The sequence below is a fragment of the Sinocyclocheilus anshuiensis genome, unplaced genomic scaffold, assembly GCF_001515605.1.
Source record: "Sinocyclocheilus anshuiensis isolate Anshui unplaced genomic scaffold, SAMN03320099.WGS_v1.1 scaffold980, whole genome shotgun sequence".
In the NCBI taxonomy this organism is placed as follows: domain Eukaryota; kingdom Metazoa; phylum Chordata; class Actinopteri; order Cypriniformes; family Cyprinidae; genus Sinocyclocheilus; species Sinocyclocheilus anshuiensis.
Window position 1 is genome coordinate 88,835 of NW_015552596.1, and position 14,426 is coordinate 103,260.

At 35.0% G+C, this 14,426-nt stretch overlaps 1 protein-coding gene across 5 annotated transcripts in view; it reads right to left on the reverse strand.

The window, feature by feature from the left end:
• Positions 1 to 14,426, reverse strand: part of LOC107665651 (ral guanine nucleotide dissociation stimulator-like 2) — a 26,070-nt gene that overhangs the window by 2,430 nt on the left and 9,214 nt on the right. For 3 of the 5 annotated variants that reach the window (XM_016456620.1, XM_016456619.1, XM_016456622.1), the window contains 17 exons: positions 11,637 to 11,684; positions 9,984 to 10,067; positions 9,739 to 9,905; positions 9,167 to 9,220; positions 8,865 to 9,058; positions 7,040 to 7,149; positions 6,650 to 6,865; positions 6,466 to 6,569; positions 5,496 to 5,580; positions 4,826 to 4,885; positions 3,716 to 3,802; positions 3,445 to 3,477; positions 3,242 to 3,363; positions 3,067 to 3,156; positions 1,567 to 1,660; positions 687 to 914; positions 372 to 486 (listed from right to left, as the gene is read on the reverse strand). In XM_016456620.1, the coding sequence (XP_016312106.1) occupies positions 372 to 486; positions 687 to 914; positions 1,567 to 1,660; positions 3,067 to 3,156; positions 3,242 to 3,363; positions 3,445 to 3,477; positions 3,716 to 3,802; positions 4,826 to 4,885; positions 5,496 to 5,580; positions 6,466 to 6,569; positions 6,650 to 6,865; positions 7,040 to 7,149; positions 8,865 to 9,058; positions 9,167 to 9,220; positions 9,739 to 9,905; positions 9,984 to 10,067; positions 11,637 to 11,684 (1,891 nt within the window). The other 2 variants (XM_016456621.1, XM_016456623.1) reach the window with 2 other exon arrangements.

Below are 14,426 nucleotides of genomic sequence, written 5' to 3' on the forward strand. Positions count from 1 at the left end.
AGAAATCATTCTAATATGCTAATTTGATGCCCAAGAAACATGTATTATTATTATTATCATCAATGTTGAAAAAAGTCTTTGATGAATAGAACGTTCAAAAGAACAGCATTTATTAAAAATAGGAATCTTTTGTAACATAAATGTCTTTACTGTCACTTTTGATCAATTTAATGTGTCCTTGCTGAACAAAAATATTAATCTCTTAAAAAACGTGAACAGTAGTGTTCATATTCATTTATATTTTATTATTTTTTTATCATAAGTTTATAATGTCACTATGTCCAATCAGTATACCAAGAATAATGTTTTCGCATTTTATGCTAAGTTTAAAAAAAATGTACAGCACTATGACATGAAAAATGTGACATCACCTTTCCCCTCCGGCAGCAGTTGGATCAGCTCATATTTGGAGGCTTCTTGAGCATTCTGGTTGTGCTTGTCTAATGCAGAACTGATTACAGTGGGTGTTTTATCATTACTGGTGACCTGAGGCAGCACAGAAAAGAAAGTATACATTAGAACAAAGAGCGACTGCATCCATATTAAACAGGAGCTGACATGAAATGCCAAAGATTGTCTGATGTAACACTGGACTGGCGCTGTGAAATACAGCCGTTTCAAAGCCCCAAATTCTAGCACATTGTTGTTTTTTTAATTCATTAAAACATTTGTATTTGCTAGACTACCAAAATGCTTCTGTATAAGTTGCCGTCGTGTAAATCCATCCGTATCCTGGCGATTCTCATATCAGGCCCCGCCTCTCGTTTGTTATTGGTGGGGTTGTTGCCGCAGGAGACAGACCGCCGATGTGATTTGACAGCTGTAGTGGGTGTGGTCAGGATGGAGGGTGTGGCATAATTGGGCGGCGGTGACGAATCAACATCCAGACAGGAAACAGATGGGGATTTCACATGCTGAAATAGTTAATTATGACAACATTCTTAGGAATAGTTGAACAAAAAATAAAAATGATATCATCATTTGCTCACTGTCATGTCCTTCCAAATATAATATATCGCAAAAATAATGATCTTTTCCATACATTGGAAACATAAATTGACCACAACCTGTCAAATACCAAAAAGAACAAAGAAAGTAGGGTGTTGCAAAGTTTTAAATCAAAATAGCCCTGTTTCAAATCTGTTATATTCTGGTTCCTCATTCAGTTTAAGTCTATGGGTTATTTCATCAGTTTTGCTCCTAAATCTCATGTTTGCTCACGTGTTCTTAAAGCTTAGACATTCTGCGAAACATCTGCTTTTCTGTTCCACAGAAGAAAGAAAGACATACAGGTTTGGAGCAACATGAGGTTGAGTAAATGATGAATTTTATTTTTAGGTGAACAATATGGGATCAATTTTCTTACAGTGCGAATTTTCATGTAAGAAAAAAATGTTGCATAATAAAAGCGTCGCATGGTTCAATTCGAAAAAGCAACTTGCTTTGCTATAAAGATCCTCAGTGAGCTCTCAAATAATAAATCTCTTAAAGTTGCTGATAAAAGCCGGGCTCTTAAAGAGCCATTACTGCAATGCTATCAAAATAAAGCTCTTTATTCACCCTAACCTTGTAAAGCTTGGACAGCAGGTGATTGACAGGAGACGGGAAGTCAAATATTCCATCAGCATCCATGGTTGTATTTGCCACGGTTGAGAGAGCACTGTAACGCAAGAACAGAGAGATCATGTCACAAACTGGAGGCTCATTGCCATGTGCTGCTTATGACAGATTTTTTCTGAATAGACTGAAACCCAGAGTATAAATACAAAACTCCAAACCCGCAGCAGCAGTAGCTTTGAAGTCACACGCTAACTGCAGATGATAAGTGTGTCTTTGTCCTGTTTTAAAACTTAATTTCAATCAGCTCAAGCAGCATTATGGTGCTTAAGAGCTCATGAAAGAAACATCTGTGTGTGCATGTCAAGGACTGAGCCTGATCCTCAGAATAGCCAACAGGAAGATTGTCATTTGAATCGTTGAAAAATTGAGCCCAGGATTCACAAAATAAGAGCAATGCATATCATACTATATAGTAGTGTTCTCAGCTGGTGGGTCGTGACCAAAAATGTGTTGCAAATCAGTTCAGTAGAGAAAAAACAATGCTGAATGCAAATAATAATAACATAATCGTGTATAGCACATGAAATTCTTCCCGTTCCTTTGGCAATGTCTGTGCATCCAGTCAAACGCTACTGAATTCAAATGGTACAAATTCATCTGTCACTTGTTAAAAGCTGGCCATATTACACAGATACTAACACGGACAGGTTTGTTGTCCCCATAGGAAATGAATGGGTTACTATGGATTCGTTACTATGGATTACCAGGATTTGTTTTCCCTGATGCTAAATCACAGCTTCAGAATATGATGTGTTGTCGATTGTGAAGTACTTTAGGAAACAAATAATGTTTTGTACAATTTTTTATATGCATTTTTTTTAAGTTTATCTTAGGCCCTGTCCACACGAACGCGATTATTTTTAAAACCGCAGCTTTTTCTACATGGGTTGGCCGTTCGTCCACACGCAAACGCAGCACCAGGTCACTGAAACCGAACATTTTTGAAAACGCCTGCCAGGGTGAAGATTATCAAAAACTCCGGTTGCAGTGTTATCATGTGTAGAAACCGGGGTTTTTGGCTTTTGACGTCGGAGCTTGCGCTGTTATCTCCGCCTACTGGAAACTTTTTCAGGGTTCTGATTGGCCAACATGGTTTTATGGTTGAGATTATATCACCACCTGTTGGTTTGGCATGCTCTTGACAGTGCTTCATAGCATGTGTTTGCGTTCCCTTTCATAGGATCACTTCAATGCTGCGATGGCGTCATCGCTATGGGAACACCTCAGTTGTGACGAATGTCTGAAGCCCTTATACCATCACGCAAATTCATTGGCCAATAGCGCTCGTTTTCATGTGGATGGACATTTTTTTTTAAACGGAAGAAGGAAAACTTCAGTTTCTAAAAATATCCGTGTACGTGTGGACATGGCCTATATTTTCAAAAATTCTAAATATTACTAATTAGGTTTCATTTATTTTTATTTCAGTTTTCAGTTATGTCTTACTCTGGACACTGTGTGATGATCACTGTAGGGTTCAGGCCACGGCCAGGACTCGGCTCGCCCGGTGCCTCAATCTGATTGGACAGCTTGTAGCTATTAAAAAAACACACAGACATCTTAAAACTTAATCAGGGTGAATCTGAGATGTTCAGAATAGAGTTACAGAAATGTCACAGACCTTTCCTCTTCACGCAGAGTAGGTGCGCTGTGATACCACTGAACAAACGTCTCATCCGTTCTGAAAATGCTGTTTTTACACGAGGACTGAAGGAGGCGAATTTGAGCGATGACTTCAAACTCCTGAAATCAAGAGAATGTGATGTTAATACTTTTTTAAACTTAAAAGAATGACAATCAAGTATATTATCACCATAAACTCACCCGTCGTCTTTTATCGAAGTTGATGAAGCCATTCTGTAAGAGACATTACATTTTGTTTTACATTACAACCTGCTTTGGCCAATGCAACGTTGACTTATAGTTTTGTTTGACACATCTTGATTCTGTCAGATGAGCTTTGACAAACATTGTGAAACCACTGCTTTTTTTATACTTCACAGCTTGATGAGCTGATACTGTCTGTTTTGTCTCTCTCTTTTTTTTTTTTGTTGTGTTAGTTGTGTTTCATGGCGGGCTGTGAACCGTACATCACCTCTAATCTGTCTTTGACTGCAGTGTCCAGCATGGTGAGATCTCGGAGGAAGATGCCCAGGTACGGCACAGTGCCTTGAGCGCACGACTACAAAAGAAATACAGCATTCAAATGCATCAAAGATTATAAACACTATCACACTGTCATAAATATATGCATAGTTTTTGATATACACACTTACTACCATGTTTGAGGTAAGAATTTTTAATGTTTTTGAAAGAAGTCTCTCATGCTCACCGAGGCTGCATTTATTTGATCAAAGTGCAATAAAATGATAATATTATTGCAATTTAAAATAACTGTTTTCTATTTGAATATCTGTTAAATGTAATTTATTCCTGTGATGCAAAGCTGAATTTTCAGCATCATTACTCCAGTCTTCAGTGTCGCATGATCCTTCAGAAATCATATGCAAATCATGATTTATTATACATTTTTTGCTGCTTGATATTTTTTTTGTAACCTGTGATACTTTTTTCAGGATTCTTTGATGAATAAAAAGTTAAAAAGAAGAGCATTTATTTCAAATAGAAATCTCAATTTAAAATAACTGTTTTCTATTTGAATATCTGTTAAATGTAATTTATTCCTGTGATGCAAAGCTGAATTTTCAGCATCATTACTCCAGTCTTCAGTGTCGCATGATCCTTCAGAAATCATATGCAAATCATGATTTATTATACATTTTTTGCTGCTTGATATTTTTTTTGTAACCTGTGATACTTTTTTCAGGATTCTTTGATGAATAAAAAGTAAAAAATAACAGCATTTATTCAAAATAGTAATCATTTGTAACAAAATACAGTTTAGGGTTAGTTTTTTTTTTATTTTATTTTTAAATGAATACTTTCATTCAGCAATGATTAAATTGTTACAAAAAAGTGATAGTAAAATTTAAAATGTACTTATTTCCACAATATTACTGTTTTTACTGTATTTTTAAAGATATTTCTTTAAAAAACATTAAAAATCGTACTGATCCCAAACTTTTAAACAGTAGTATATATTATTATTATTTATAATAATATTTATATTTCTATATTAAAATATATAAATTCTATATTCTATAAATATAATATATTTAATATATATTTATTAAAGGATGCTTACCCCTGTAAATCTCCTGTTGTTGATTTTAGTGTCAAGGTTTGAAAATTTTGAAGTCCCCTCCTGTAAAATGAAAATGCTTTTATTACAGGAAACTTCAAATTTCAAAATTCAATTCAAAGGAAAATAGTTCAGTTCCTGTGTTCGCAAAATGTCTCTGTATGATGCATTTAAATCTGTCATGTTGTGGAATCCTAATGTGATTTCAGAGCTTCAGTGGAGAGTACTTTTATTATGATTTTATGGTTGTTTTTTTTTGTCATTTTTGGACCTTCACAATAGTAATCACTGATCGGTTAAAGCTTAATTTCTCCCTTTGCGTTCCACAGAGAAAATAACAGCATAATGACATGAGGATGAGTAAATAATGACAGATTTTTCATTTTTATGTGAACTATTTCTCAAACAGCAATAGATAGTGAAGTTTATAGTGTGAGGCTGTGTTTGTGCATGGCTGAATCTGATATTACTCATTCTATTCATGTCATTAGTTGCTCCCCTCAGGCCGTGCTGAACTGATGCAGTGCTCTACAGTGATGAAGCACATCCAATGAGAATTTGACACAGAGAACCAGAGAACATCGATTGGCCTGATACTTTCCGCATCGCCATGCTCTCTAATAACGTTAGAGAACTGCTTGAATTGGCTGCTTTGTGTCGTCGTGTGACTGACCTCTTTGAGTAGCTCACGGCTCTGGGAGTAGTTGTCTTTTTCTGAGAAGATGTCAGAAAGTTCCTCGTATCTCTTCACAGCTTCTCTATCAGAGTAGAGAAAAGGACTTTAGGCTATTCTGCACTGCTACTGTTAAAAATGATGTTACATTTTCATTTAACATGAATATTTTTTTACATTTCAATGCAAATTGGAAATATAACGGTAAGGAATGTTCCAAATTAAATACAACTAAAATATTATTATAGAAAATTATTTGAAAAATCAATCAATCAATAAAAGTTTATAAGATTGTAAAAGTATTGGGATCATTTTACAATCTTATACAGCCAAAAAATATAATAATAATGTGACCTAATTAAATTTCAAATATACAGATATTCAAATTGAAAATCTATTGTTTAAATCTTCAAAAGCTAAAATAATTTTTAAAATATACTGTGCAAAAGGGGCAAGAAAAATAAATTTCATTCTAAAATGCATTTTTGTGCAAATTTGTAATTATGTTTTGGACAATATCAATATATTTAGATTGAACATATATTGAAGTAAACATAAGAAATATATTAAATTAAATAATATAAATTAAACTTATCTTATATAAATGAAACTTTATAAGACAAATTTTGTCTTATATTAATATTATATAAGTCTTATATTTTAAAATATATTTCAAACGTATATCTGAATATATCTGTATCTTTATGATTATTCATATACTAATTTATAAATATAAGAAAAATAATAAATGAAATAATTTAGATGTATATTTAGCATTAATATATACATTTTCAATATATTACATAAAATATATATTAGCAATATATATTTTTAAACCATTTTTGCATTTTTTAAAATAGATTTAAAACATGAAAATATCTGCACCAGTTCATCTGCACCACAAATAAATATTGACTTAAATGATGTTCCTTTAACGCATCGACGAGCAGTTTTCTAAGTAAACCCAGACCTGTCTGTCTCCTGCCAGGTCTTTCTCAGTCTGTGGATGGGATTACTCTGCAGTGCTGATAGAATGGCGTACAGTGAGGAGAAGTTCTTCCTACTTCTGCAGGCCTGTTTGGGAAACAAACCACACACTCACGTGAGTCCTTTATCCTGATGGATGACAACATTTACAGTGAAACTGCTCTGACCTCTGCGACGCTGATCCATTTCTCCAGCAGTCTTGCCCTCTGTTGGCTCTTCAGAGCCGTGTTCCACAAGCACGAGGCTGTGACGGCGTTCGTTAAGCGATTAAACTGCTTGATAGTGGCTCTGACCGACCAGCACGCTCCTTCCCGGCCCTTCTTATCTCTCTGAGACCACAGAGACCCCAGACAGTGATAGGGCACCAGCTTCAGAAACAGATCCTTAAGGCAAAACAAAAGCATTTCATTTAAGGGCCTTACCGACAGGTCTGAGATGTTCACAGACTTTAAAGAGTGAAGCAAACGGAGACACATTTTACTTTTAGTTTCAGACTAATCGCTGGTCTTTTCCACAGATGTAAAGGTAGCATTTGTGAGCAGTATGATCAAACTCACAGTCTCGATCCTGGTCAGCTGCTCTGCAATCACACTGGATGGAAATCCCAGGATGCTAGTGGCATCAAACTCTGAGGGATCAGGAGGAGATGTCACACCTCTGGTAGGATCTGTAGGAAATCAATACATCAGTATGGAAAAATGGACAATAAGTACTGCTATGTCTATCTAATCTGGAACCAGATTTCAAAATGAATGCTTGCTAAGAGGCAAATGTGTTTATAAATGAAATAATTTGGGGTCAGTAGGATTTTTTTTATTTTAAGAAATTAATACTTTTATTCAGCAAAGATGTGTTAAATTGATCAAAAGTCACAGTAAAGGCTTTTATGTTGTTACAAAAGATTTCTGTTTCAAATAAATGCTGTTTATTTGAACTTTCTGTTCATCCTGAAAATAATATATCACTGTTTTCACAAAAATATTAAGCAGTTTCAACATTGCTAATCATATAAAATGTTTCTTGAGCAGCAAATCAACACAATAGAATGATTTCTGAAGGATCATGTGACACTGAAGACTGGAGTAATGATGCTGAAAATTCAGCTTTGCATCACAGGAATAAATATATATTTTTAAATAGTCATATAGAAAGCAGCTCTTTTAAATTGTAATAATATTTCACAATATTACAGGTTTTTTTCCCCTGTATTTTTGATTAAATGCAGCCTTGGGAGAGAATATGTGACCCTGGACCACAAAAGCAGTCTTAAGTCGCTGGGGTATATTTGTAGCAATAGCCAAAAATACATTGTATGGGTCAAAATTATTGATTTTTCTTTTATGCCAAAAATCATTAGGATATTAAGTAAAGATCATGTTCCATGAAGATATTTTGTAAATTTCCTACCGTAAATATATCAAACTTAATTTTTGATTAGTAATATTCATTGCTAAGAACTTCATTTGGACAACTTTAAAGGCGATTTTCTCAGTATTTTGATTTTTTTGCACCCTCAGATTCCAGATTTTCAAATAGTTGTATCTCGGCCAAATATTGTCCTATCCTAACAAACCATACATCAATGGACAGCTAATTTATTCAACTTTCAGAGGATGTATAAATCTCAATTTCAAAAAATTGACCCTTATGACTGTTTTTGTGGTCCAGGGTCACATATGAGACTTCTTTCAAAAACATTAAAAAATCTTGCAGACCCCAAAATTTTGAACACTAGTTTAGATAAAACTGAGTTTATGGCAACTGTTTTTGAACTTACAACATAATGCATTGTTTAAAATTGCAGTGTACAGTCCAGTGAATTACTATGCGTTTTCCTGTCCTTCATGAATAAGGGATAAAGTTCTAAAACAAATAATTTTCTAGAGCAATTTCTAGCCACTGAAAAATATTAGACTGATATTGACTACAGAATTTTCCCTGACTTTTTAAGATTGTACTAATTTCCTTGACTTTTCAATAGCGATTTTAAAATCCCATGATTTCCAGGTATTTCGTGAGTGTGGGAAGCCTGAATATGAAAATGATCATTTGACCTTCAAATTACTGTGGCATAAACCAAAGTCAGTAGAATCTACAAGTGATAAGGAAAAGCTCAGAGACGGTTGTTGACGCTGGCTTACAACTTTTTGTACATCATTTTTTTCCCTTAATTTCAGAACTCTTGAACTTCATGTTGTGACATTCCCACCACTGAAATGAAATATTGAGGTACAAAATCTATGTTCTTGTGACAGGTGTTGACAGGTAATTGTACACACAGACTGGCAAGCTTGTGATGTGATATAATAACCTGCACTGTCTGTCGCAAACGTACAAAAAACTGTGAAATGTAGCCTTTGTCAAAGGGACAAATATCCTGACCTGAGAGCGAGCCGGACAGCAGGGCTTTCTCACTCAGCTCCTCGGCGATCCTCAGCAGTCGGCCTTTGATTTCTGCGCCCGAGGTGTCTGTGGGAAGGAGTGCGGCCAAGCGCAGCAGGCAGGCGGGATCGTTCAGAGAGCGGAAATCCTCGGGATAGTTATTCAGCCATGTGCTGAACACCGTACACACCGCCCTGAAAACAGCAAATGTGAATAAACACTCCACAATGCAGTTTAACAGACAAAACAGGCTATTAATAACTTCTATTTATAGCTTGATGTATATCTATAGTAGTACATACTTGTTGAACATCTGACGAGTGTTACTTTTGCTCTCCCCAGGAGGATTTCCCAACCTAGAAAATAGTTCAATTGGAAATTAGGGGTTAATTTACTGTAATGTAAGTTAGTATCGCATAGTATTATATATAAAATAAATGTACACTACTTAATAATAGCCAATAATAATAATAGGCAAATAAAATATTAACAACATTATTATTATCCTTATATGTACTTATAATGTATTTTATTTCTGTTTATTAACAGAATTCTGTTTCTGTTTATTAGACAATTTTTAAAAGACAATTGTTGGTATATTTTAAAATATATTTTGAACGTAAATCTAACACACACACACACACACACACACACATATATATATATATATATATATACTAAGTACTGTATTTACACAAGAAGTCTTGCAAGAAGTCCCAAAACATGAAAGGACCATGAAACTAATTTTAATCTTTTGTTTATTTGTTTGTTGCAGAATTTGATATCATAAACAAAATCATTGCAGATGTGGTACATTGGTATTCAATATATGAAAGACAATGACTTTATTACTCTAACTTTACATGCGCTGTACCTGTCAGTCAGGATGTCCAGCACTCTCTGGGTGGAGGTGAAGGAGCGATAGGTGGAGAGGAAGATGGAGATGAAGGAGGAGTCACCCATGGAGAAGGAATGAAGGAGATGGAGGACCAGCTTTTCCTCTGTCCCTGCTTTGACGTGCTGAGAACGGGATACTGTGGACTGGGAAGAGACGGGTGAAGATGTCAGGACAGAACTTCTGGAATAGCACTGAACGTTACTCGGGAAGATGGGGCTCACCTGCGGGCCGGCGGGGGAACCGTGCCCTTGTTTCACCACCACATTGTAGATGATACCGTCTTCCTCCGTTTCGGACACAGTGGACTGAACCAGAGAGAGATCAGAGTAAGTAAGCAGTCATTTTGTGGATATTTTTTCCAAAGTGCCTTCCAGTAACTTATTACAAGCTCTTCAGGTAAAGGTCCTTGCTTCTGGTCACAATACTTAAAGTCATTGCTCGATCTCTGTGGGAATCATTTGTCTCATATAGCCAAACTCTTGATTAAAGGCATAACGTCTGCTTTAGTTTATTTTGGCCCGCCCACTTCACTAACATGAAAGTGTTAGTTTTTACTTCCCTTTTATTTAATTGTACATGCAATAAGTTAAGACTTGTGTGGAAAAACTCATTTAAATAAATGCACATTGTCAGTTCGCAAAACACAGACAAAATTAGTAGAAATGTGTGTAGACTTTGATTTTCAGTCCATTCAAAAGTAATAAATAATCATTATTGCACAGACATACTGTATACTACCGTTCAAATGTTTGGGATTATGTTTTTGAAGTCTCTTATTCTCACCAAGCCTGCATTTATTTGATCAAAAACTCAGTAAAACCAGTAATATTGTGTAATATTATTACAATTTAAAAAGCTGTTTTCTATTTTATATGTTTTAAAATGTAATTTATTTCTGTGAAGCACAGGTGAATCTTCAGCATCATTACGCCAGTCTTCAGTGTCACATGATCCTCCAGAAATCATTCTAATATGCTGATTTGCTGCACAAGAAACGTTTCTTATTATTATGAATGTTGAAAACAGTGTTGTGCTGCTTAATATTTTTGTTGAAACCATGATCCGGTTTTTTCAGGATTAATAGAAAGTTCAAAAGAACACCAATTATTTAAAATTTTTTTTTTTTTTGTAACAACGTAAAGTTTTTTACTGTCACTTTTGATCAGTTAAATGCGTTCTTGCTGAATAAAAGTATGAATTAATTTTAACATTTTTAATATTACTGACCCCAAAATTTTAAATGGTGAAACTCAAAAACAAAAAAGAAAACTAAATATTTTTCTCAATATTTTTGCAATCTCAAAATCTGATGCCAGTAACCTGGCACACTTTCAAATCTCTGATTAGTTCTGCCTAAAAAAGCACTCGTTTTATCAGATGGGCACCCTAAATAAACATGATTTTGTTTCCAGGAGAACTAGTGCACCTCGGCTGCTGGAAATTACATGCCAGCCAATCAGATCGGAACAGTTGATCTTCAGATAGTGTTTTTGCAATCTCAAAATCTGATGCCTTTCAAATCTCTGATTAGTTCTGCCTAAAAAAGCACTCATTTTATCAGATGGGCACCCTAAATAAACATGATTTTGTTTCCAGGAGAACTAGTGCACCTCGGCTGCTGGAAATTACATGCCAGCCAATCAGATCGGAACAGTTGATCTTCAGATAGTGTTTGCCAGTTTGTGTGCAATATGCATCAGAAGGTATGTGAACATACTGTAGGCAGTCTGAACATCTGAGACTATAGCATCATTACATTTTCATTTTTCAGCTACTACGCCCACAAAACACATTAGGAAAATCATTTTATGCTGCAGCTGACACAGACTGCTTGAAAGAAGCATTTATGTTGGCAGAAAAAGATCCAGTCTTACCAGGTCCAGTGGACAGTACCATGTGGTCTTCATCAGGGATGGCTCCCCCTAAAAGAACCCAGTCCAAAAAATGTAAGTGCATGATATATTTCCAATGTAAACACTGTTTTGACTGATGATGCATATATGCAAACATTAATAAATTAGATTAAACAATTACATAAATTACAATGTGAAAACCAACTGTTTTCCAACAGGTTTCCTGAACACTCCCCATGTTGCCATTGGTTGGACAAACACATAGTCCCACCCCAAGCTCACGCTATTGGTTGAGCTGCACTTCAATTGGGAACTCTAACCTTGACCCTTATCTCAAAACGGCTAAATATCAGCTCAATTATTAAACTTTGCTATTAGCTATAGCTAAATCTTGACTTTCTATCCTCACAATGGCTGCATTTAAAGCAAGGTAAGATTGCACAATGGCAGTTGTGTCGGATTTGACATTTAAACCCTAAACTCTCTGATAAGGCATCACATTTACATGTTATCTCCAACAAAAACTTAATGTATGAGTGAAATTTACTCAACACATTTGACAGAGATTTTCCGACATTAAAAATGCATGAGACAACAGGCCAAAATCAAACCCAGTGACACGGTTATGAGTAACTGTCTGAAACGTCCACATGCTTTCCGGTAGACTGGCACACATCAATCACTTACTAAGATCAATGTTCAAATTTGAACACAAATTTTAGATATTTACTTCAAAACCTGCTATTTTGCCTGAGCATGAAATGCTAAATTGTTTCAAAGCACACAAGATACTTTATAATATAAGTCTTGAGAAAAGCCATAACCCTAAGCAAACCAAAACATTCATTCATTACCTCAGTTGCAGATCACTTGCTTAAAATCTCATTGTTGTGTTTGCCGCAAATCGAAAAACTACTCAAGGAAAAAACACTACCTTCAACTCAGCGAGTCCAGACAGGCAGAGATCTGCCAACTTCCTGGAAATCCTTATAGATTGCCGGAGAACTCCATCTCCTTCAGGCCTTTTCATCTGTTCGATTTAATCTATTTTTCTTGCTGCTGCTTACAGAGGGGTGTTGATTTCATTCAGTGAGATTCTTAGTCTGTCTTTCTTCCCCGCTCAAGTCTCACTCTCTCTGTTATGGAGCCGTGCAAACACACCTGAGCTTGTCGCTAGGCCAACCCCCTCAATGCAAAATCCTAAAAATAGCGTAAATTTTCTTTATTTAAATAACAAATTTGTTGTTATTTTAAGACTTAAAATATATGACTGAAAAATATATTTTTATACAAAAATATATAAATAAAATGCAATATAATATTATTTTTGTAATGTCCTTATTTGTCATGAAAAATAAATAAACTTTAAAATCTAAAATATGTTTACTTTTCTTTATTCACATATAGGTTCTTATTTTCATTTTGGGGAAAATATGGTTGGAAAAATATAAAATGTTTTTAAAAAATATGTAAATAAAAATATAATACTATTAATATTTATATATGTATAATTTATATAATGTAATGTCAATAGGTTTCCTTTTTAATGCATTTTAATTTTGGGGGAAAATATTTTACATATATAAATATATATATAAATAAAAATGTAATATTACTTTTATACAACATATTGTCCTATTTTGTCATGTAAATAATGTCAATGCAAAAAATCTTAATGGTCCCAAAAATAGGCTGCATTTTCTTTATGTACAGTTTTTATTTTGATTTTGGGAAAAATTATGATTTTGACAGGTTTCTCATAAGCCTTACATGTGTAGACTAATGCTGCTAAACCTGTTTGGTGAAGTTTAATGCAATGAATGAAACGGGAGTAAATAAATACACATGAATGTAATGGCTTCAGATTTCAAGAATGGCAGCCTTCCCATCAAATCTACTGCTCAACAGGTCTTCATATAAAACAACCATCATTTTATGGTCGATCTTAAAAGAGATCTTCTTTAAAAAGCAATGCATGACATGACAAATGCCTGCTAATAAAACACAGGGCAACACCTGTTTATCTAAAAAGGATACTTGACCGAAAGCACATATTGACACAAAGATGGTGACATGCTGTGCAGGTGTTGGGTTTTGGTTACACTTCATGCAGTCCTGAGAGTGATGAGCGTTAACCTCGCTGATTACATCCTATTTGCTATAGTGTTGTGTTTTTTTATATATAATGAAACAACCAAGTTCCATGTTTTAGAAAGTAAAAATGGCTGACTCTGTGAGCCGCTGCCACAGAACCACAGAGATAAAGTTACATTGAAACTGAACTCGACTGAAAAAAATTCCTTGAGATCTGTCTTTCCTACTGGGGAATCTTTTCTTTTCTTTTCTTGTGTTGTATTGTATTGTATTGTATTTTATTGCAGTGGCGTTCCGTCCATATAAGCTGCGAATGCTCCGCATACCCAGGCCATTTGAGAGAATAAGTTCACGGGATAATTCATATAAACATGATTATAAGTTGATCCCTTGTCATTTAAAATGTAACTTAAAGCTTAAAGTGTTAGGAATAAGTACGTACAATGATTTATTTGACAAACGGCAGTAATTTTCTGTAAATCTACATCAGTTATGGTTGCTTCTGGGCGAGCGGATTTTCCGCAGCTTTCTCGCCTCCGCTCTGTTGTTATAACTCGTCAGGATTGTAGCACGTTCTCAGTGATTTGCTGGCCTGCGGCAGATTTAATGCATGAGGTAAGCTGTCCGCAAAGCGCTCGCCCAAGCGGAAAAATGTGCTGTTGCTGTCAGATCTCGATTGCCGAAAATCACATTGTGTTTGATGCAAAACCAACTCGA